The 24670-nt window shown below is 44.5% G+C and overlaps 1 protein-coding gene across 1 annotated transcript in view; it reads right to left on the bottom strand.

Annotated features, from left to right (window-relative positions):
* Positions 1 to 24670, bottom strand: part of NPFFR1 (neuropeptide FF receptor 1) — a 404438-nt gene that overhangs the window by 168114 nt on the left and 211654 nt on the right. The window contains exon 2 of the mRNA XM_089686193.1: positions 22570 to 22875. Coding sequence (XP_089542319.1) covers positions 22570 to 22875 — 306 coding nt within the window. The remainder of the gene's footprint in view (positions 1 to 22569; positions 22876 to 24670) is intronic.

The following is a 24670-nucleotide window of genomic DNA, read 5'->3' as shown; positions in this document are numbered from 1 at the left end:
GAATAGGGACCCTTAGGAAATCTATGGTCTGATGGGAAGCTTGTTAGAGAACTGTAAATCAAATACTACTGAAAAAATATGCACATAATTGTCACAAACCCAATCAAAATACTGATCCATTGCATACAAAAATGTCCATTAGTTACACAATGAAATACCACAAAGTGTGTCCAATGAAATGCAACAGAATTCTAATTCAAGCCACAATAAAACAACACAATAAGACTGTTGTTTAATGCTGGAGTAACAGTACCAAACAGTGCCATAAAGTGCCAAAGCTTTAGATCCCAAGTCAAGGTACAGCTTGTATGAACAAACAGGAGGTATTCCCCTAGGTTGCTTCTTATATTTTTTGCTCAGGTAATCTTTGCGTATTCAAGTTTTTAATGTATTTTGATGGTACCTTGTCTGGATGATAATATAACTTTACAGTTGTCCTCATTAGTAGAGGAAAGTAAGTGTTTGTATTTGAGCTTTAGCTGATAAAATCACTAGTGTGGCTGATAACACCGCGGTCGCGCTGGGTGCGACTTGGCATGTGATTTGCATGCCATGCGACTTGCAAATCGTATGCCAAGTTGCACCCTATTGTCCGCAATTACAGCGGTCTAAAGTAGAACATGTACTACTTTTTGTGCGATTTGTATACACATCTGTGTCAGATGTCTTGCAAATCGTACCTGAAAGCGGCAATCGGGCGACTTCACTGGGAGGCTATGTGTGTTTTGCAGTAATATTGCTCAGTTGTTCTGTAACCAGAATATGTTCTTGCACAATTATGATATGAAAATGGGATGTAGATGCATGAATGCAAAATACAGATGTAAGTCACCTAGACTATTTTGCATACGATTGTTACGCACAAGAATAGGAAATGAAAAGGGAGATTTAATAGGGGCCCCCCTTTTCTTATGGGACTGTGGCAGGGGAAATAAAGTTTCAAATCCCCCCACTGTATTTATACAGTGGGGGAACATTCTAGAAGGTCAGTAGGTTTTTTTAGTCCCCCCTCATTGGTGTGAGGAGAAAAATCCATTAAAGTTTCAAGTTCCCCCATGGTATACTAATATAATGGGGAAACTTCTAAAAAATAGGAGTTTTGAGAGGGCTATAAAAAGGGGGTCCGTTAATGGAAAAAACAGAAACCTGGGAGGCATCTCTGTGGTGCTCCCCTCCCACCCACCCCTTTTTTCAACGCAGCCAATTATTATTGGTAAGTATCATATTAAATGATAGTAGATTACATAAGTATGTTAATTGCAAAAAGCTGTATGGTTAATACATATGGTTGAATAATGTTGTGTTAATAAGTACAGCTAGAGTCGTAGTGACTAAGCTGGGGTTTTGAGTAATATTAATTTAAGTAAAAATGTTTTACAATTAATAGTAAGCTAATAGTAAAAATAAAGAGTTATTATAAAGAATGATATTTACACTAATAATACAATGGCCGCAGCCAAATTAGCACCAAACAATAAGAGTTGTGGTCTTTTATTGTTATAGAATAAAGAATACTGCCTACAGTTCCATAAGGATTTCTATTTTCAACCATGTGACTGTTATTTTCACATCTGATTTGACTTCTGTAAAATGACAACTGTCATTTCTTGGAAAATAAGGATCTTCATCCTGGCATTTTTAGCTTTGTTAATTGATCCTTAAATATGTTATTATTTATTGTTGCCCATTTTCCAGATTTTTAAAGTGTGGATCTCAGATTCTTTATTGTGGTAAGTATTACAGCTGTAGCTTTGAATAGAGTAGTTCTGTACTCTTCAGTTTTTAAACAAAGTATTATAGCATCCATTCTTATAGTTTTCCATTGAACATGACAGATGGCTCTGCTCTCTGCATTACATACAGAATGTACAGTATATGCCGAACATTTTGCTGTGTGTCAAGTATCGTTCAGGCTATATAAAGTTGTAATGAAAAACACAGTTTCAATAACTTTTTTTCTCCAAATGAAAATCCAAGTGTATTCACTCATCTAGTTGGCTTAAAATGTAAATTCAAATTTTGAACTGCTGAACAACCAAGCAAAATAATATCATTGTCTGCAGTGTACAGTGTGTTTCATCCATTCAAACTAGTTGAACATTTCTAACATTAAAGACTGTAAAGTTAAATTCTAAAGCGGATTTTTCAGCCTGGTAATCTTGGCAAGGAGGGAACATTTTGTAGACCTTTTGTTATTATGGTACTAACTTTAGGTCTTTCCATGTGTTGGCACATTAGGATTTTAGATGTTCAATTATCAATTGGAATTTAAATTTGTCACTGACTGTGCTTTTTGTATTGGTGTATAGCAAGCTGTCTATATTGTTTAGTTTATTAATTTTGTTTTCCACAGTTATGTGCTTAAATATCTCCCAAATGTATGGTACATTTGAAACAAAACAGCCAATACACTTTTGTTGAGATTTTGTCAATTTATAATTTTTTTTATTGTCTTATCTTTTCCTTAATTTGGTAAGAATGTATTTTTATATGTGGATTTCATTTTTGTGGATAATTCCAAGTTATCATCACAGCGTGGATGGTTCCAACAGCATCACAGTTCACATGCACAGAAATGACAGCGCTGACCATGATTTCATGCTCTGCTGCTTCTGATCAGGTTTCCGGTGATAAATACCTACTACAAATATATATATTTTTTGCTCCGACAGCACGGTATATGGGTTTTTGAACTTGCTGGTTTGCTGGACCCATGGACATTTCATTGCTTACCAACCCGGTCACATTTTTTGTGTAAATTGTTGAGACGCACATGCCTTAAAGTGGTTGTAAACCTTAGCTATACCCAGTGACTGGCATCAGGTGATACACAGATATAAAACAAATCCTCCTACATAAGTTGTACCTGAACATCTGCAGTCTTCTCTTCTCTACATCTGTTAAAAGTGCTGAATTTATAAAGCTTGCCTGAGAGTTCATGAAAAGGGGAGGAGAGCAGAAATTACACACTGCAGACCTCAGTGAGGAGAGCTCTCAGAACTGATTGGAGGGAAGGGACACACGCCCCCTCCACACAGCTCACAGGAACATAACTGAGGCTGTCAATCTGTTGGATGTCCCTCCCCTGTCACTAATTTTCTCTTGGTGTCAGGAAAACTTGTCAGGAGTGACTCATGCTAATAGCAGAGGAACGAAGCAGCAGACAGAAATGACACTTAGTGCACTTAATTGAGAAAAGTACACACTATAGAGGGATATACCTGGTTGGTATTTCATGTCTGAGGTTTACAACCACTTCATGCCGAGACTACACATATATGCAGCCTCTCAGCGGGTGGGCTTTGATGTTGAAAGGCCGCATATATGCATACCCAAAAAGAAACAGAACTGTGCTGAGAGCACGCACCGTGCGTGTTGCTAGCACAGTTAACGGCACCTGATGGAAAGCTCCTGATCACTACTTGCAATCATAAGCTTTCCAAATCATGTAACTGCTATGACAGCCAATCATGGTCACATGAAGTCTCATGATCATTAACCCCACCCCGCCTTCTGGCATCAGAAACCCCCTAAAGTGCCAGGAGGTGCCTGCATTAAGGGGTTAATGCAAATTATCAGAGCCAAATGTGCAAAAACATTATTATTTGTATGTTCAACATGCATAAAAACACTAGGACTACACTGTACACTTTAAACATCATTGTATATCAGTACATAGATTTAGGTATCACATTCACTTTGTGCACATACTTTTCAAGGTATAAACATATCGGAGTGATTTGTTATCTTTTTGTAGTAAATCAGGTCTTTTGTCTGTACTAGAGATGCAAAATGGCATCATGTTTTTTGAAAATTTTCCACATAGAGCAGTAAAGGTAAAATAGAAATAGAAGCAAGGCTCACATTACATTACTGTTTGTTGAGTAGAATAGCTAAACCACCTTTCATTTTGAAATATTTTTTTAGAACAATAAGAGTAACTGAATCCCTTGCTAAATTCAAATTCAGAATGGTCAGATTTTTTTCCATTTGTTCAGTATGTTTCCAGGGAGTGGTTTTGTCTTTAAAAAATAAAGGAATCCTGCCAGTATCTTCAATAAATGCAGGAAAAGGATTTAATCAATTTGGAATTACCTTTATTTAAAGCTGAGCTATGGAGGAATTCAAAAACAACTCGTGTAGTACCCTCCCACACACACACTCTGCATGGGATGAATTCATGTTTTCTTCTGGGAAAACATTAAAAAAACTTTTATTTGCCGTATTCCTTGCTCCCCCACAGTGGCTTTGGGGGATGGGCCACATGAAGAGGAGGAAGGCTCTGGTAGTGAGGCATTAGCTAAGTAAAACAGCTTTTAATGTATCCAAGACAAAAATGAGTTTTTACTTCTTGTAGTGTAGTGGGGAGCTGCACTGCAATGGTAGTTATTTTTACATTTCCACACAGTTCACTTTTAATAATTAATACATGAATATAAAAAAAATACTGAAATGCTATAAAAAATGTTTTAAAACGGTGTTAAATCCAAAACCAGAAATGTAGTCATGAGATGTGGTGGCTGCATTCATTTTCTTTTTTATGCTTTCATCCCACTGTTTTCACCTGTGATCTGGCCGGTAACACACCTCCTGTATTAGAATGCCTACATTCTGGATGAAGGAGCACAGGTGCACCTTTAGGCAGCAGCCTACACTCTGGATGAAGAAGCAGAGGAGCACCTTTTTACAGCAGCATTGCCAGTTTGGGGGGGGGGGGGAGGGGAGTGTTATATGTACTAACAGATTTAGATACACTAACAAACTGAAGCTAAACTCCAGCTAACACTTCACAAGCAGTTACAGCAACAGGTTTTTTTTCCTTTTTGGGGTAAAGGTTTTACATAAATATAAGCTAATCATTGTAAGCACTACTGTCGGGGGTAAATGGTTTGTCTAAGCCCTCTAACTGCTACATCTGCAAGAGAGCTTGTTTTGTTAAAAAAACAACAGCCATATCACCAGGTGAAAATAAGGGAAAGAACCTAATAAAGGAAAGTAATACAGCTACCGCATCTACGAATTGGTGGGCTGCAGTTTAATAAATGTTTGTTTTTGGGTTTAAATTTGCTTAACTTATGTTTTATAAAACTTAGCATCCATTTTGAATTTTCAGTGTAATACAATTTAATGTTACAGCAGGGCTGGAATACACCTTTGTGGTACTGTGTGTTGCCGTACTGTTAGTTTTTAAGGGCATCTCAATGCACTAAAACAATGCAGCTCCAGCACTTGGGTTGCAGCACACCATTAAGGGACAGTACCAGGGGCGGACTGACAACTCATGGGGCCCCCGGGCAATAGGGGATCATGGGGCCCTTGTGTCCTTGCCCAAACTCAAAAAAGCCTATGAAAAAGGTACCAGGGGCATCTCATGGGGCCCCCTACTGACTCCGGGCCCTTGGGCAGTGCCCGAGTTTTCAAATGGTCAGTCCGCCCCTGGACAGTACACACTTCTGTCATCAACAAAATTACTGCATTCCATGGCTTTACTGTGTATTGCTGGGTGAATTTGTTTGTTGTTGCAGCGTAATATAAAATGATTACTTGACTAGATACAATTCACAAATTTAAATGTCATGTAAGTGGGGAACTTTGTTTTTTTCCATGAGCAATGAATTGTTAAATGCCTTATTTTTATTTTATCTCAGATATAAAGACTTAATGCAGTAAGCTGAACTGTGGGTTTTATTTGCCATTGTTCATTTCAACCATGTGACTGTTTCAGCTCTCCTTGCTGTAACCATTGGTATGGAAAATAACCATTCTTATAGCTTCGGGAGGAGCCATGCAGAGCTTTGTCTGTCTGTGTCATTCAGTGTAGAAACAGTATTTGCTGGAGATCTAAGACACGTTTTAATGATAAAAGCAGCATGTAATTACACTGTTACTGTATAATGTGAGGAAATATATGTCACCTTGTAAAACTGTTTTGTTCAGTAAGGCCTTGGATTCACTATGTATTTGATTATTGTAATCTTTAAGAACTGTATCGTTTTATTCAATAAAAATGCTGTTGTTTAATTGTAAAATCCTGGATTTTAACCCCAAGCATACGTTTTTAGTCTCTCTGTACATCAGATGCTTGTTTTTATTATTATTATTTTTCAATTTATTTTTAATTAAAAAGACATTTTACATTCTATGGGGTCTATTTATAAATGTTTTAACACATAAACCACACATCTTTCCAATTAAAATGTGTGAATTTTTACTGAAATCTGTGTGAATATTGGGTGACAGATAAACAGATCCTTTAGAGTCACAAGCTCATGTGTCTGTTACAGAAACTGTTGTAAATATTTCTATATCCTTGTTTAGATTCCACCTTACAAGGCTAAGCACTTATGTCCAACATACTTGTACTGAGTTAAGATACTGTTAAAGATAATCTGAGAAACAGTTGTGCTCAAAAGTTTACATAACCCTGGCAGAATATTTAGGATGTGGACCATTTTGAAACCATGAGCGATCAGACCAAATACTTATTTTTTAAAAATGATTCAAATTAAACTATGATGCAACACAGAATAGCAATATTAACCATTTGCCACCTGGCCAATAGCCGTTTGGCGGCCGGCAAAATGCTTTAGCTTTCTTGGTGAACACCATTTGGCGTCCTTCCGGGCATGCGCAGTTTTCAAAATCTTAAAAAAAAGAAAAAAAATGTAATAAAAAATTAAAAATAATAAAAAAATTAGAAAAAAATTAAAAATATATATATATATTTTTCATACTGTCACCAGTCAGTGTCCCTGATCACCGCCATGCCAATTATATGATGACGCTGTACTGCACTGGTGACAGTATGTAAAAAAAAAAAATAGTGAAAATAATTTTTTAAATTTTTTAATTTTCCGAAAAATTATGACAAAAAAAATACTTCAAAAAACTCGCCATGCCTGTTATGAAGTACGTCGGACTGTCTACTTTGCAAAAAGGGGTCATTTGGGGGATATCTGTACTGTTCTGACATTCTTGGACCTCAAGAAATTAGATTGGCCGTCAGTACTTCAGGATTGATCAATATTCAGATATATACCATAGTTTGTAAACGCTATAACTTTCCTACAGACTAAATAATACATCCTAATTTGGGTTTTTTTCACCAATGACATGTAGCAGAATACATCTTGGCCTAAATTTATGAAGAACAATTATTTATTTGTAAACTTTTATAACAGAAACAAAGAAAAACCGTGGTTTTTTTCAAAATTTTTGGTCTTTTTTTGTTAATTTAGCAAAAATAAAAACCCCAGCGGTGATTAAATACCACCAAAAGAAAGCTCTAGTTGTGTGAAGAAAATGATAAAATTTTAGTTTGGGTACAATGTTGTATGACCGCGCAATTGTCATTCAAAGTGTGAGAGCGCTGAAACGTGAAAAATGGCCTGGGCAGGAAGGTGTAAAATTGCACGGTATTGAAACGGTTAAAAAAAACCCATAAATAATAATATTAAAAAAAAAATTTTAATTAAAAAAAATTCAGAAATATTATAATTTTTGGTTTTAAACTAATTTGGGTTTTCTTTTTTTTTGCTAAAAAGGTAGCTGAATACATTTTGGCCAAGATTTATAAAGAAAGAATATTTATTTGCAAAATGTTATAAGAAAAACACAATTTTTTTTTTGTGAATTCTATAACTTTCCTACAAACTAAAAAATACATCCTAATTTGGGTTATTTTCAGCAAAGACATGAAGTAGAATACATCTTGGCCTACATTTATGAAGAACAATTATTTATTTGCAAACTTTTATAACAGAAACAAAGAAAAACGTGTTTTGTTTTCAAAATGTATGGTCTTTTTTTGTTAATTTAGCAAAAAATAAAAACCCCGGCAGTGATTAAATACCACCAAAAGAAAGCTCAAGTTGTGTGAAGAAAATGATAAAATTTTAGTTTGGGTACAGTGTTGTATGACCGCGCAATTGTCATTCAAAGTGTGAGAGCGCTGAAACCTGAAAAATGGCCTGGGCAGGAAGGTGTAAAATTGCCCGGTATTGAAATGGTTAACCACTTCAAGTCCAGACACTTTTACCCCCTTCCAGCCCAGGCCAATTTTCAGCTTTTAGTGCTATTGCACTTTGAATGACAATTGCACGGTCATGCAACACTGTACCCATATGAATTTTTTAACATTTTTTTCGAGACAGATAAAACTTTATTTTGGTGGTATTAATTCACCACTGTGATTTTTATTTTTTGCTATATAAATGAAAAAGTCCAAACATTTTAGAAAAAAAAGTGTTTTTCTTAAACAAATTTTGCAGATAAATAATCTTTCCTCATAAATCTTGGGCAAAATGTATTCAGCTATCTTTTTAGTAACAAAAAAATAACCCAAATTAGTTTATAACTAGAGATGAGCGAAGAAATGAAAAATTCGATTCGACTGATTCGGCGAATTCGTTGACAATATTCGATTCGAGTCGAATAAATTCGCTGTGAATTTAACTTAAAAAAGGGTGTTTCTAGGCTTCAGAGAGACTTAATATTAGTGCAGAACACTGTACCTTTAATTTAAATGCCCTTGGAGTCTGCTGGGGAAGAGAAATAATACTGTCACTCAGTATGACATGCAGATGAGTGCCGTCGATCTTAGAATCACCGCACACTTCACTCATTTGGCCAGTCACGGGGCCAAAACCAGTGTTTGGAGCCACAGTGTGGCGGTGGAGGCAGCAGCAATGGGAGGCCATACAGCAACCTATGACAAAATGGAAACCAGCAGGAGTGTGAGGAGACCTGAAAGTGGCACATGCAGTGGGAGCAATGGGAGGCGGTACAAGGACCCATGTCACACTGTGGACCCAGCAGCAGCGTGACCAGGCGGTACGGGGGCCCATGGCAGATTACAGGCCTGGCAGCAGCAATGGGAGGCCCGTAATCTGCCAGCACCCTATGACAAAAAATGGAACACACCAGCAGTGTGTGAGGAGACCTGAAAGTGGCACATGGCAGAGTGTGGCGATGGAGACAGCAGCAATGGGAGGCCATACAGGGACCCATGAGAGACTGTGGACCTGGCAGCAGCATGAGGAGGCGGTATAGGGGCCCATGGCAGATTAGGGGCCTGGCAGCAGCTATAGGAGGCCCGTAATCTGCCAGCACCCTATGACAAAAAATTGAACACACCAGCAGTGTGTGAGGAGACCTGAAAGTGGCACATGGCATGAGACACTCTGGACCTGGCAGCAGCATGAGGAGGCGGTATATAGGGGCCCATGGCAGATTAGGGGCCTGGCAGCAGCTATGGGAGGCCCGTAATCTGCCAGCACCCTATGTCAAAAAATTGAAAACACAAGCAGTGTGTGAGGAGACCTGAAAGTGGCACATGTTTGGGGCATGATTCATGGCGGATTTAGTCAGTTGTGTCAGGAACTAGTGGTTTGAAATCCAGACTAATCCACGCCTGATTCATTTTCACAAACGTGAGTCTCTCCACACTTTAGGTGGACAGTCGTGTCCTCCGCGGAGTTGCAATACCTCCTGCCGCACTAAACACGCGCTCCGATGCCACGCTACTGGCCGGGCATGACAGCCTTTCAAGGGCAAATTCAGCTAGTTGGGGTCAAAGGTCAAGTTTCGTTGCCCAGTAGTCAAGGGGATTGTCTACCTCGGTTGGCAGGGTGCTGTCCAAGTAGGCCTAAGCCTGTTGTTTGAGGTCCTGCTCCAGGTCCACCTGATGCTGCTGCTGCTGCGGCTGGTTAGTAGTTTCCTCACTGCGCTGGTGAAGAAAGCTACTCATCATCGACTGCAGACTGAGGCAGCCGCTGCTGGTGGAGCTGCCACTGCTCCTACCACCCCACCCCTCCCCTGCTGCCATGGCAGCGTAACGCGAGCGCACAGGGCCCACAGTGTCTGAGGATGGACGTTGGCGCAGAAAGGCAGAGACCAGCTGACTACATAGGTGGTTTTTATAGTACGTTATTTTGGCCTCCCTCTCAGCAGGTGTGAAAAAGGCCACCATTTTTGAACGGTAGCGAGGGTCCAACAAGGTGGACAGCCAAAAGTCATCCCTCTGTCTGATGGTTATTATTCGGCTGTCGCTACGCAAGCAAGCGAGCATGCTATGGGCCATTTGTGCCAAGGAATGCGAGGGACTCCCTACCTCCATCTCCACAGCATACTGTCACGGTGCGTCTGGGTCCTCTGTCTCCTCCTCCTCCTCCTCTACCAGATGCTCCTGCTCCTCCACTCCTGTCCGCTGAGTGGAAAAACCACCCATTTCACTCAATAATTCCTGAGCACCAATGTCCTCCTCTACCTCCTCCTCTTCTTCCTGTCCTGCCCCCACAGGGGTCATGTGGCGTTGAGATCTGTGCGCCACGTCTACCGCACCCTGACCAGCCATTGTTAACAGCATTTGTTCCAGGACGTGCAACAGAGGAATGACGTCGTTCATCCCATAGTCCTGCCGACTCACCAATAGCGTGGCCTCCTCAAAGGGCCTGAGCAAGCGCAGGTGTCACGCATGAGCTGCCAATGGCTGACATCTAAGTTACACAGGGAGTACCTTTATCCGCTTTTAACATCAGGAAATCTGTGATGGCCTTTCGCTGTTCGTAAAGGCGGTCTAACATATGTAGGGTTGAATTCCACCTTGTTGCAACGTCACAGCATGAGGAGTCGGTATGGGGGCCCATGGCAGATTACGTGCCTGGCAGCAGCAATGGGAGGCCCGTAATCTGCCAGCACCCTATGTCAAAAAATTGAACACACCAGCAGTGTGAGGAGACCTGAAAGTGGCACATGGCAGAGTGTGGCGATGGAGACAGCAGCAATGGGAGGCCGTACAGGGACCCATGAGAGACTCTGGACTTGGCAGCAGCATGAGGAGGCGGTATAGGGGCCCATGGCAGATTAGGGGCCTGGCAGCAGCAATGGGAGGCCCGTAATCTGCCAGCACCCTATGTCAAAAAATTCTACACACACGCAGTGTGTGAGGAGACCTGAAAGTGGCACATGGCAGAGTGTGGCGATGGAGACAGCAGCAATGGGAGGCCGTACAGGGAACCATGAGAGACTCTGGACCTGGCAGCAGCATGAGGAGGCGGTATAGGGGCCCATGGCAGATTAGGGGCCTGGCAGCAGCTATAGGAGGCCCGTAATCTGCCAGCACCCTATGTCAAAAAATTCTACACACCAGCAGTGTGTGAGGAGACCTGAAAGTGGCACATGGCACAGTGTGGCGATGGAGACAGCAGCAATGGGAGGCCGTACAGGGACCCATGAGAGACTCTGGACCTGGCAGCAGCATGAGGAGGCGGTATATAGGGGCCTATGGCAGATTAGGGGCCTGGCAGCAGCTATAGGAGGCCCATAATCTGCCAGCACCCTATGTCAAAAAATTCTACACACCAGCAGTGTGTGAGGAGACCTGAAAGTGGCACATGGCAGAGTGTGGCGATGGAGACAGCAGCAATGGGAGGCCGTACAGGGACCCATGAGAGACTCTGGACCTGGCAGCAGCATGAGGAGGCGGTATATAGGGGCCTATGGCAGATTAGGGGCCTGGCAGCAGCTATGGGAGGCCCGTAATCTGCCAGCACCCTATGTCAAAAAATTCTACACACCAGCAGTGTGTGAGGAGACCTGAAAGTGGCACATGGCAGAGTGTGGCGATGGAGACAGTAGCAATGGGAGGCCGTAGAGGGACCCATGAGAGACTCTGGACCTGGCAGCAGCATGAGGAGGCGGTATATAGGGGCCTATGGCAGATTAGGGGCCTGGCAGCAGCTATAGGAGGCCCGTAATCTGCCAGCACCCTATGTCAAAAAATTGAACACACCAGCAGTGTGAGGAGACCTGAAAGTGGCACATGGCAGAGTGTGGCGATGGAGACAGCAGCAATGGGAGGCCGTACAGGGACCCATGAGAGACTCTGGACCTGGCAGCAGCATGAGGAGGCGGTATATAGGGGCCTATGGCAGATTAGGGGCCTGGCAGCAGCTATAGGAGGCCCGTAATCTGCCAGCACCCTATGTCAAAAAATTCTACACACCAGCAGTGTGTGAGGAGAAATGAAAGTGGCACATGGCAGACTGTGGCGATGGAGACAGCAGCAATGGGAGGCCGTACAGGGACCCATGAGAGACTCTGGACCTGGCAGCAGCATGAGGAGGCGGTATATAGGGGCCTATGGCAGATTAGGGGCCTGGCAGCAGCTATAGGAGGCCCCTAATCTGCCAGCACCCTATGTCAAAAAATTCTACACACCAGCAGTGTGTGAGGAGACCTGAAAGTGGCACATGGCAGAGTGTGGCGATGGAGACAGCAGCAATGGGAGGCCGTACAGGGACCCATGAGAGACTCTGGACCTGGCAGCAGCATGAGGAGGCAGTATATAGGGGCCCATGGCAGATTAGGGGCCTGGCAGCAGCTATGGGAGGCCCGTAATCTGCCAGCACCCTATGTCAAAAAATTCTACACACCAGCAGTGTGTGAGGAGACCTGAAAGTGGCACATGGCAGAGTGTGGCGATGGAGACAGCAGCAATGGGAGGCCGTACAAGGACCCATGAGAGACTCTGGACCTGGCAGCAGCATGAGGAGGCGGTATATAGGGGCCTATGGCAGATTAGGGGCCTGGCAGCAGCTATGGGAGGCCCGTAATCTGCCAGCACCCTATGTCAAAAAATTCTACACACCAGCAGTGTGTGAGGAGACCTGAAAGTGGCACATGGCAGAGTGTGGCGATGGAGACAGCAGCAATGGGAGGCCGTAGAGGGACCCATGAGAGACTCTGGACCTGGCAGCAGCATGAGGAGGCGGTATATAGGGGCCTATGGCAGATTAGGGGCCTGGCAGCAGCTATAGGAGGCCCGTAATCTGCCAGCACCCTATGTCAAAAAATTCTACACACCAGCAGTGTGTGAGGAGACCTGAAAGTGGCACATGGCAGAGTGTGGCGATGGAGACAGCAGCAATGGGAGGCCGTAGAGGGACCCATGAGAGACTCTGGACCTGGCAGCAGCATGAGGAGGCGGTATATAGGGGCCTATGGCAGATTAGGGGCCTGGCAGCAGCTATAGGAGGCCCGTAATCTGCCAGCACCCTATGTCAAAAAATTGAACACACCAGCAGTGTGAGGAGACCTGAAAGTGGCACATGGCAGAGTGTGGCGATGGAGACAGCAGCAATGGGAGGCCGTACAGGGACCCATGAGAGACTCTGGACCTGGCAGCAGCATGAGGAGGCGGTATATAGGGGCCTATGGCAGATTAGGGGCCTGGCAGCAGCTATAGGAGGCCCGTAATCTGCCAGCACCCTATGTCAAAAAATTCTACACACCAGCAGTGTGTGAGGAGACCTGAAAGTGGCACATGGCAGAGTGTGGCGATGGAGACAGCAGCAATGGGAGGCCGTACAGGGACCCATGAGAGACTCTGGACCTGGCAGCAGCATGAGGAGGCGGTATATAGGGGCCTATGGCAGATTAGGGGCCTGGCAGCAGCTATAGGAGGCCCGTAATCTGCCAGCACCCTATGTCAAAAAATTCTACACACCAGCAGTGTGTGAGGAGACCTGAAAGTGGCACATGGCAGAGTGTGGCGATGGAGACAGCAGCAATGGGAGGCCGTACAGGGACCCATGAGAGACTCTGGACCTGGCAGCAGCATGAGGAGGCGGTATATAGGGGCCTATGGCAGATTAGGGGCCTGGCAGCAGCTATGGGAGGCCCGTAATCTGCCAGCACCCTATGTCAAAAAATTCTACACACCAGCAGTGTGTGAGGAGACCTGAAAGTGGCACATGGCAGAGTGTGGCGATGGAGACAGCAGCAATGGGAGGCCGTACAGGGACCCATGAGAGACTCTGGACCTGGCAGCAGCATGAGGAGGCGGTATATAGGGGCCTATGGCAGATTAGGGGCCTGGCAGCAGCTATAGGAGGCCCGTAATCTGCCAGCACCCTATGTCAAAAAATTCTACACACCAGCAGTGTGTGAGGAGACCTGAAAGTGGCACATGGCAGAGTGTGGCGATGGAGACAGCAGCAATGGGAGGCCGTACAGGGACCCATGAGAGACTCTGGACCTGGCAGCAGCATGAGGAGGCGGTATATAGGGGCCTATGGCAGATTAGGGGCCTGGCAGCAGCTATGGGAGGCCCGTAATCTGCCAGCACCCTATGTCAAAAAATTCTACACACCAGCAGTGTGTGAGGAGACCTGAAAGTGGCACATGGCAGAGTGTGGCGATGGAGACAGCAGCAATGGGAGGCCGTAGAGGGACCCATGAGAGACTCTGGACCTGGCAGCAGCATGAGGAGGCGGTATATAGGGGCCTATGGCAGATTAGGGGCCTGGCAGCAGCTATAGGAGGCCCGTAATCTGCCAGCACCCTATGTCAAAAAATTGAACACACCAGCAGTGTGAGGAGACCTGAAAGTGGCACATGGCAGAGTGTGGCGATGGAGACAGCAGCAATGGGAGGCCGTACAGGGACCCATGAGAGACTCTGGACCTGGCAGCAGCATGAGGAGGCGGTATATAGGGGCCTATGGCAGATTAGGGGCCTGGCAGCAGCTATAGGAGGCCCGTAATCTGCCAGCACCCTATGTCAAAAAATTCTACACACCAGCAGTGTGTGAGGAGACCTGAAAGTGGCACATGGCAGAGTGTGGCGATGGAGACAGCAGCAATGGGAGGCCGTACAGGGACCCATGAGAGACTCTGGACCTGGCAGCAGCATGAGGAGGCGGTATATAGGGGCCTATGGCAGATTAGGGGCCTGGCAGCAGCTATAGGAGGCCCGTAATCTGCCAGCACCCTATGTCAAAAAATTCTACACACCAGCAGTGTGTGAGGAGACCTGAAAGTGGCACATGGCAGAGTGTGGCGATGGAGACAGCAGCAATGGGAGGCCGTACAGGGACCCATGAGAGACTCTGGACCTGGCAGCAGCATGAGGAGGCGGTATATAGGGGCCTATGGCAGATTAGGGGCCTGGCAGCAGCTATGGGAGGCCCGTAATCTGCCAGCACCCTATGTCAAAAAATTCTACACACCAGCAGTGTGTGAGGAGACCTGAAAGTGGCACATGGCAGAGTGTGGCGATGGAGACAGCAGCAATGGGAGGCCGTACAGGGACCCATGAGAGACTCTGGACTTGGCAGCAGCATGAGGAGGCGGTATAGGGGCCCATGGCAGGTTAGGGGCCTGGCAGCAGCAATGGGAGGCCCGTAATCCGCCAGCACCCTATGTCAAAAAATTGAACACACCAGCAGTGTGAGGAGACCTGAAAGTGGCACATGGCAGAGTGTGGCGATGGAGACAGCAGCAATGGGAGGCCGTACAGGGACCCATGAGAGACTCTGGACCTGGCAGCAGCATGAGGAGGCGGTATATAGGGGCCTATGGCAGATTAGGGGCCTGGCAGCAGCTATAGGAGGCCCGTAATCTGCCAGCACCCTATGTCAAAAAATTCTACACACCAGCAGTGTGTGAGGAGACCTGAAAGTGGCACATGGCAGAGTGTGGCGATGGAGACAGCAGCAATGGGAGGCCGTACAGGGACCCATGAGAGACTCTGGACCTGGCAGCAGCATGAGGAGGCGGTATATAGGGGCCTATGGCAGATTAGGGGCCTGGCAGCAGCTATGGGAGGCCCATAATCTGCCAGCACCCTATGTCAAAAAATTCTACACACCAGCAGTGTGAGGAGACCTGAAAGTGGCACATGGCAGCGTGTGGCGATGGAGACAGCAGCAATGGGAGGCCGTATAGGGACCCATGAGAGACTCTGGACTTGGCAGCAGCATGAGGAGGCGGTATATAGGGGCCCATGGCAGATTAGGGGCCTGGCAGCAGCTATGGGAGGCCCGTAATCTGCCAGCACCCTATGTCAAAAAATTGAAAACACAAGCAGTGTGAAGAGACCTGAATGTGGCACATGGCAGAGTGTGGCGATGGAGACAGCAGCAATGGGAGGCCGTACAGGGACCCATGAGAGACTCTGGACCTGGCAGCAGCATGAGGAGGCGGTATAGGGGCCCATGGAAGATTAGGGGCCTGGCAGCAGCTATGGGAGGCCCGCAATCTGCCAGCACCCTATGTCAAAAAAATTGAACACACCAGCAGTGTGTGAGGAGACCTGAAAGTGGCACATGGCAGAGTGTGGCGATGGAGACAGCAGCAATGGGAGGCCGTACAGGGACCCATGAGAGACTCTGGACTTCGCAGCAGCATGAGGAGGCGGTATAGGGGCCCATGGCAGATTAGGGGCCTGGCAGCAGCTATGGGAGGCCCGTAATCTGCCAGCACCCTATGTCAAAAAAATTGAACACACCAGCAGTGTGTGAGGAGACCTGAAAGTGGCACATGGCAGAGTGTGGCGATGGAGACAGCAGCAATGGGAGGCCGTACAGGGACCCATGAGAGACTCTGGACTTCGCAGCAGCATGAGGAGGCGGTATAGGGGCCCATGGAAGATTAGGGGCCTGGCAGCAGCTATGGGAGGCCCGTAATCTGCCAGCACCCTATGTCAAAAAAATTGAACACACCAGCATTGTGTGAGTAGACCTGAAAGTGGCACATGGCAGAGTGTGGCGATGGAGACAGCAGCAATGGGAGGCCGTACAGGGACCCATGAGAGACTCTGGACTTTGCAGCAGCATGAGGAGGCGGTATAGGGGCCCATGGCAGATTAGGGGCCTGGCAGCAGCTATGGGAGGCCCGTAATCTGCCAGCACCCTATGTCAAAAAAATTGAACACACCAGCAGTGTGTGAGGAGACCTGAAAGTGGCACATGGCATGAGACACTGTGGACCTGGCAGCAGCATGAGGAGGCGGTACAGGGGCCCATGGCAGATTAGGGGCCTGGCAGCAGCTATGGGAGGCCCGTAATCTGCCAGCACCCTATGACAAAAAATGGAACACACCAGCAGTGTGTGAGGAGACCTGAAAGTGGCACATGGCAGAGTGTGGCGATGGAGACAACCCACCGACTGTTTTGCTCGCTGCCAAGCTGCCACCCTCTTCTCCTGATGATGCGGAAGCAATAGCCTGATGACGACGAGGCTGCCAAGTGCGATCAGCCTCATCATCATCAATTAGGGTCTCTGCCTCACTACTAGCCCCCTCGGCTGCGTGTGGGTCAGGAGACAGACCTGTCTCTAGACCGGCTACCGAGCCACTCTCCTCGCCACTACTTCTTCGCCTGGCTGCTGAAGAGGCGGATGTCTCCCCCCGTTCCTGACCGCCCTCTGTTAGCTCTTCCTCACTGTACTGGATGACACCGGGAGCACTGGCCTCTGGCTGCGAATAGTGCTGCCTCGACCCCTTCCTCTGCTGCCACGTCTGCTCGCTCCTAAAACATTGCCTCCTCTGCCACTCCTCTGCATGTTGTCTGACATACTCTTTAATTAAACGATTATGTGTCCCTGAGTAACAATTCTGTGTCTGTGCGAGTAAGAATTCTGTGTCTGTGCGAGTAACAATTCTGTGGCCCTAAGTAACAGTTCTGTGGCCCTCAGTAACAGTTCTGTGTCCCTGAGTAACAATTCTGTGTCTGTGCGAGTAACAATTCTGTGTCTGTGCGAGTAACAATTCTGTGTCTGTGCGAGTAACAATTCTGTGGCCCTAAGTAATGGTTCTATGGCCCTCAGTAACAGTTCTGCGTCCCTGTGTAACAATTCTGTGTCTGTGCGAGTAACAATTCTGTGGCCCTAAGTAACAGTTCTGTGGCCCTCAGTAACAATTCTGTGTCCCTGATTAACGTTTCTGTGGCCCCAAGTAACAGTTCTGTGGCCCTCAGTAACAATTCTGTGTCTGTGCGAGTAACAATTCTGTGTCTGTGCGAGTAACAATTCTGTGGCCCCAACAGTTCTGTGGCCCTCAGTAACAATTCTGTGTCCCTGATTAACGTTTCTGTGGCCCCAAGTAACAGTTCTGTGGCCCTCAGTAACAGTTCTGTGTCTGTGCGAGTAACAATTCTGTGTCTGTGCGAGTAACAATTCTGTGGCCCTAAGTAACAGTTCTGTGGCCCTCAGTAACAATTCTGTGTCCCTGATTAACGTTTCTGTGGCCCCAAGCAACAGTTCTGTGGCCCTCAGTAACAATTCTGTGTCTGTGCGAGTAAGAATTCTGTGTCTGTGCGAGTAACAATTCTGTGGCCCTAAGTAACAGTTCTGTGGCCCTCAGTAACAGTTCTGTGTCCCTGAGTAACAATTCTGTGTCTGTGCGAGTAACAATTCTGTGGCCCTAAGTAACAGTTCTGTGGCCCTCAGTAACAATTCTGTGTCCCTGATTAACGTTTCTGTGGCCCCAAGTAACAGTTCTGTGGCCCTCAGTAACAATTCTGTGTCTGTGCGAGTAACAATTCTGTGGCCCTAAGTAACAGTTCTGTGGCCCTCAGTAACAATTCTGTGTCCCTGATTAACGTTTCTGTGGCCCCAAGTAACAGTTCTGTGGCCCTCAGTAACAATTCTGTGTCTGTGCGAGTAACAATTCTGTGTCTGTGCGAGTAACAATTCTGTGGCCCTAACTAACAGTTCTGTGGCCCTAAGTAACAGTTCTGTGTCCCTGAGTAACAATTCTGTGTCTGTGCGAGTAAGAATTCTGTGTCTGTGCGAGCAACAATTCTGTGGCCCTAAGTAACAGTTCTGTGGCCCTCAGTAACAGTTCTGTGTCCCTGAGTAACAATTCTGTGTCTGTGCGAGTAACAATTCTGTGTCTGTGCGAGTAACAATTCTGTGGCCCTAAGTAACGGTTCTGTGGCCCTCAGTAACAGTTCTGTGTCCCTGAGTAACAATTCTGTGTCTGTGCGAGTAACAATTCTGTGGCCCTAAGTAACAGTTCTGTGGCCCTCAGTAACAATTCTGTGTCTGTGCGAGTAACAATTCTGTGTCTGTGCGAGTAACAATTCTGTGGCCCTAAGTAACAGTTCTGTGGCCCTCAGTAACAATTCTGTGTCCCTGATTAACGTTTCTGTGGCCCCAAGTAACAGTTATGTGGCCCTCAGTAACAATTCTGTGTCTGTGCGAGTAACAATTCTGTGTTTGTGCGAGTAACAATTCTGTGGCCCTAACAGTTCTGTGGCCCTCAGTAACAATTCTGTGTCCCTGATTAACGTTTCTGTGGCCCCAAGTAACAGTTCTGTGGCCCTCAGTAACAATTCTGTGTCTGTGCGAGTAACAATTCTGTTTCTGTGCGAGTAACAATTCTGTGGCCCTAACTAACAGTTCTGTGGCCCTAAGTAACAGTTCTGTGTCCCTGAGTAACAATTCTGTGTCTGTGCGAGTAAGAATTCTGTGTCTGTGCGAGCAACAATTCTGTGGCCCTAAGTAACAGTTCTGTGGCCCTCAGTAACAGTTCTGTGTCCCTGAGTAACAATTCTGTGTCTGTGCGAGTAACAATTCTGTGTCTGTGCGAGTAACAATTCTGTGTCTGTGCGGGTAACAATTCTGTGGCCCTAAGTAACTGTTCTGTGGCCCTCAGTAACAGTTCTGTGTCCCTGTGTAACAATTCTGTGTCTGTGCGAGTAACAATTCTGTGGCCCTAAGTAACAGTTCTGTGGCCCTCAGTAACAATTCTGTGTCCCTGATTAACGTTTCTGTGGCCCCAAGTAACAGTTCTGTGGTCCTCAGTAACAATTCTGTGTCTGTGCGAGTAACAATTCTGTGTCTGTGCGAGTAACAATTCTGTGGCCCTAACTAACAGTTCTGTGGCCCTCAGTAACAATTCTGTGTCTGTGCGAGTAACAATTCTGTGTCTGTGCGAGTAACAATTCTGTGTCTGTGCGAGTAACAATTCTGTGGCCCTAAGTAACGGTTCTGTGGCCCTCAGTAACAGTTCTGTGTCCCTGTGTAACAATTCTGTGTCTGTGCGAGTAACAATTCTGTGGCCCTAAGTAACAGTTCTGTGGCCCTCAGTAACAATTCTGTGTCTGTGCGAGTAACAATTCTGTGTCTGTGCGAGTAACAATTCTGTGGCCCTAAGTAACAGTTCTGTGGCCCTCAGTAACAATTCTGTGTCTGTCCCTGAGTAACAATTCTGTGGCCCTAACTAAAGTTTCTGTGGCCCTAAGTAACAATTCTCTGGCACTCAGTAACAATTCTGTCTGTCCCTGAGTAACAATTCTGTGGCCCTAATAACGTTTCTGTGGCCCTAAGTAACAATTATCTGGCACTCAGTAACAATTCTGTCTGTCCCTGAGTAACAATTCTGTGGCCCTAATAACGTTTCTGTGGCCCTAAGTAACAATTCTCTGGCACTCAGTAACAATTCTGTCTGTCCCTGAGTAACAATTCTGTGGCCCTAATAACGTTTCTGTGGCCCTAAGTAACAATTCTCTGGCACTCAGTAACAATTCTGTCTGTCCCTGAGTATGAATTCTGTGGCCCTAACTAGCGTTTCTTTGTCCCTAAGTAACGATTCTGTGGCCCTAATTAACAATTCTGTGTCCCTGAGTAATAGTTCTCTGTCCCTAAGTATCGTTTCTCTGTCCCCAAGTATCGTTTCTGTGGCCCTAACTCTGTCCCTGTCCCTAATACAGAGCGGTCTGCCTCTGTTCAATGACTGCAGGCAAATGAAGAATTCCAAAATGGCCGCTATTTATAGCTCGACCATTACACAGTGCTAGCTGGCTGGCTGCTGATTGGCTGATGCGATCACATGTCGTTGAGGAATGCATTATGGGTCAGCGCGCCTTGTCTGCGCGCCTTCCCAGACATCCCCGCTCCGTCGCCGCACATGTCAGCCGCCATTTTCGGAAAAATTTCGATTCGCGCGTCCGAATTAGGCTATTTTTCGGATTCGAATCGAAATTTTTCCGATATTCGACTCGAATTCCACTTCGGCTACTTCGATTCGCTCATCTCTATTTATAACCAAAAATTATAAATTTTAAAAAATGTTTTAATTTTATTTTTTTATATTAATATTTATGTTTTTTTAACATACCATCACCCTAGCAGTACATTGTCAATATAGTGACACTGTACTACTTGTGGGGGTTGATGAAGATTTTTTTTTTCTAGTATTACACTGATTGCTTTTACCCATAAAGGCTATAAAAGCAATAATTTCTCCTGCTCTTTGGATGCATTCTTGCAGCCATTGTGAAATGCTGTGAGAGCTGTGATTGGTCACAGCTTGTCACATGGTACAAGGCTGTTGTGAATAGCCTTGTACCGTGTGACCTCTGTGATCATTCACAGATTTCACAAGTAGTAAGCAATGATGTCAGGAAGTGACAACTTGTTTACTATTGTTCATGTGATTACTGATTGGCCAATCAGGGATCACATGAATTGGGACCTCACACAGTGGTCCCATACAATGATTGGTGTTCCACTGTGTCCGGAGTGGATCACGGTGCTGTGTGCTCCCAAGGAGCGTGCACAGGCAGTGAATGCGGGGGCCGTTTATAAACGGCAACCCGCTTTGGCACTGCTCCCATCCGGCCATTTATGTACATGGGCCGGACAGGAAGTGGTTAAGCAAACTATAGCAATATTGCAAAAGTTTGCAAACCCTTAATACATATTATCATGTTTGACATCAATGATGATTTGCATTGTTTCCGAAGAGTTGTGAATCAGGTCCTTTATTTTCCAGTTCTTAGCAAAAAGGCTTTAAATTCTTAAATTCTTTGGTTGTCTAGCATGAACTGCATGTTTGAGATTTTCCTAAATGAACTCAGTGATGTTTTGGTCAGAAAATTGTAATCATCACTCTAGAACAGTGGTTCTTAACCTGGGTTCGATCGAACCCCAGGGGTTCGGTGAGTCAGTCTCGGGGGTTCGGCGGAGGTGAAGACCCACACCCGACTCATATGATTCGTGCAGTAAATATTCATTATTATGTTTTTGTTTTTGTGTGAAAATCATGTTTTAATGGTTTTGTTCTTTGTTCTTAATGGTTTTGTTCATTTTGTGCACCTATGTATAAATATATACCTAAATATATACCTATGTTTTGAATTTTAAAAATCATATTTTATTTTTCCAATTAAGAAGGGTTCGGTGAATGCGCATATGAAACTGGTGGGGTTCAGTACCTCCAACAAGGTTTAGAACCACTGCTCTAGAACCTCAAATGTTTTCTGCTGCAGCAACTGAAGGGTCGACTTGGCCTTGTTTCAAGTAACTGTTCTGTTGTAAAGTCCAAGTGCACCTTGTGTCAGCTTCAGGGCTGATGAATGCAAGTTTTCCACCAAACTTTTCTGATAATCTGCTACATTAATCTTGCCATCAATTTTGACAGTATTCCTTGTGTCGCTGTAGCTCACATACCTCAAAAACAGCAGACATCCTCTTCAAAGTTCAATAGGGATGGTGCCCTCTTTAGGGGCCTTGTTGATGTCTCCAAACATAGCATTTATGGCTGTGACCAAAAAGTAAACATTTTGTCTCATCACTTCAAATGATTCTGTTGCAGAAGTTCTGAGACTTCTCTAGGGGCTGTTTGGCCTAATGTAAGTGAGCTGTTTGGTGTTGGTGCAGCAAAAATAGCTAACATTTAGAAAATTCTGTCAGTCCTTTATAAACCTATGAACACAACTGTAGGAAAGAACAACACTAGAATAAAATGTTCCTTTTTTACTTAGACCACCATATAACTCACCAGTAATAAGGTTGTCCACCAAAGTTGTCGGCATACAGAAAATTCCCACCAGCAAGTCACTGACTGCAAGGTTCAGAATGAACATGTTCGTAACTGTACGCATCTGACGATTCTTTAGTACAATGAAGCATACCAACATGTTTCCAATCATACACATAAGAAAGATGAAAGTGTAGGCCAAGATAAACATGGCAGCTACAGATGAGGAGTGCTGGTAGTAGAAGGAGAATGTTAGATTATCTCTGGAGACATGGGTCTTATTCCCAAAGCCAAGGGAACTGATGTTGAAAGGAGGCACAACAGGTCCTGAAAAAAAGAAAAGAATAAAAAATTAGTATTTTGATCCCTTAATGTTAAGTAATGATCAAATGACTTTCATGTTAGTTATTCACAATCATGCTTTTATCTTCAGAGACATTTTAGAAGAGCCCAAACCTTTTGTTTCACATGAAAAATCGGCGGAATTACTTTGTTGTTTCATGCTAGATTCTCTAAAAAATGTTTATTCTTTATTCTTATGGAAAGAATGCTGCATTTTTCATTTACTTTAAACGTCCTGTATTAAAAATAATAATTTAGTCTTATGAAGGGTTACTGCCTGTTTATAGAACTTGACTATACTATAAAATAATTATTTTTTGCTTATTTATTTTTATGGTCTTTTTATTTTAACAGATATGTTAGAGTTATATGAGAACAGCATGTGAAATGTATAACCAATGTTCAAACCTAATACCCACCTGCTTTTTGACTAATTTTATGATCTAAAAATTATACAACATGTCCTAGACCTATAACCCAGTAAGCAAAAAAAGAGTTAAACATTTGTCAGTAAAAATACATTAAGTGAATGAATAAATCAAATGATCATGTGTTTCCTACAACCTTAAGACAATAAATGAAATAAACAATGCCTGTGTCCAATAACTACCAATATATAATGGTGTATAAATCTACATGCATCAACCATAAATCAACAAGCAACAGTGCAATAAATGCAGTCCAAAACAGATATAAATTTCTAACTTCTGGTATCCAATAGCAACTACTTTTTATCCAATGTAGATGCAACCGCCACTTTCGCAGCCAAATTGAGATAACACCTGCTTTATATTTGTTACTTGTCTCCATTCACATAGTATAACTTGAATAAATAAATAAATAAATTGCAGCTTCCCTTATTTAGATGCTCTAATCTGGACCCACCAGAAAGGAAAAATGCTACTATAGTTTCTTTTGCCATAATAACCCTATCTGTCCTAACATCTGATCAAATATGTAAAAACCACCCTCCAACATTGTATTTTAAAGAGGGAAGACGTTGGGACATAATTAAAAAAATCTTGCAGTCAGCCATGACACCTTGTCCTGAGAAACATTAAAAGGTATAAAATATTTCAAAAAAATGTTTTGGCATGCTGCATAAATCTGGAAACATAACAAACATATAGTGGGTTTTCTGGAAATTAATACTGCAATTTTATAGACAGGCAACTCCTATCCTCATATTGTTCAGTGGTTCCAAATTAACAATAACTACTGCAGTAGGGAACAGGCACAAAAAGATACACTCAGCATCTTTCCAAATAACTGTTCTGTTTATTTGGCGCAATTAAGAGTCTTTCATACATATGATTACATAGGTATCACATTAATATTACAATTGTACTTTTATGGTAACAAGGGGCATTACGTAGGCAGGCGAATTTCTAATCAAGACTCGACAGAATGCAAACATGTAATGAAAACATGAGTGCAGTGTGCAATACATAGGCAAATCATGCAAAGTAGAATACAGTTTTAACAGAATTTACAGGTTTCGTTTACAGTGTGTTTTTCTCAAATTTGACTGCAAAAGCTTAAATACGCTTTAACAGCTTCCCACCTGGCTACTGCAAATAAACATCCGAATGGGACAAGCACCATTCTGAGTGGATGTGGTTGTACATCCTCTCAGAACGTGGGTGTTGTTGTGTGCTCTCAGTGTGCCTGTGTCCCCTGGATATAGCGCATCCCCAATCTAAAAATGGGCTCTTTGATAGGCCCAACTAATCACATGATGGCTATGTTCGATCACAACCATCATAATGTAAACACAGGA

The sequence above is a fragment of the Staurois parvus genome, unplaced genomic scaffold, assembly GCF_062004578.1.
Source record: "Staurois parvus isolate SC_StPar_1 unplaced genomic scaffold, SC_StPar_1.0 ptg000393l, whole genome shotgun sequence".
In the NCBI taxonomy this organism is placed as follows: domain Eukaryota; kingdom Metazoa; phylum Chordata; class Amphibia; order Anura; family Ranidae; genus Staurois; species Staurois parvus.
Note: the sequence above shows the minus strand (reverse complement) of the source record. Positions and strands in the feature narration are given on the sequence as shown.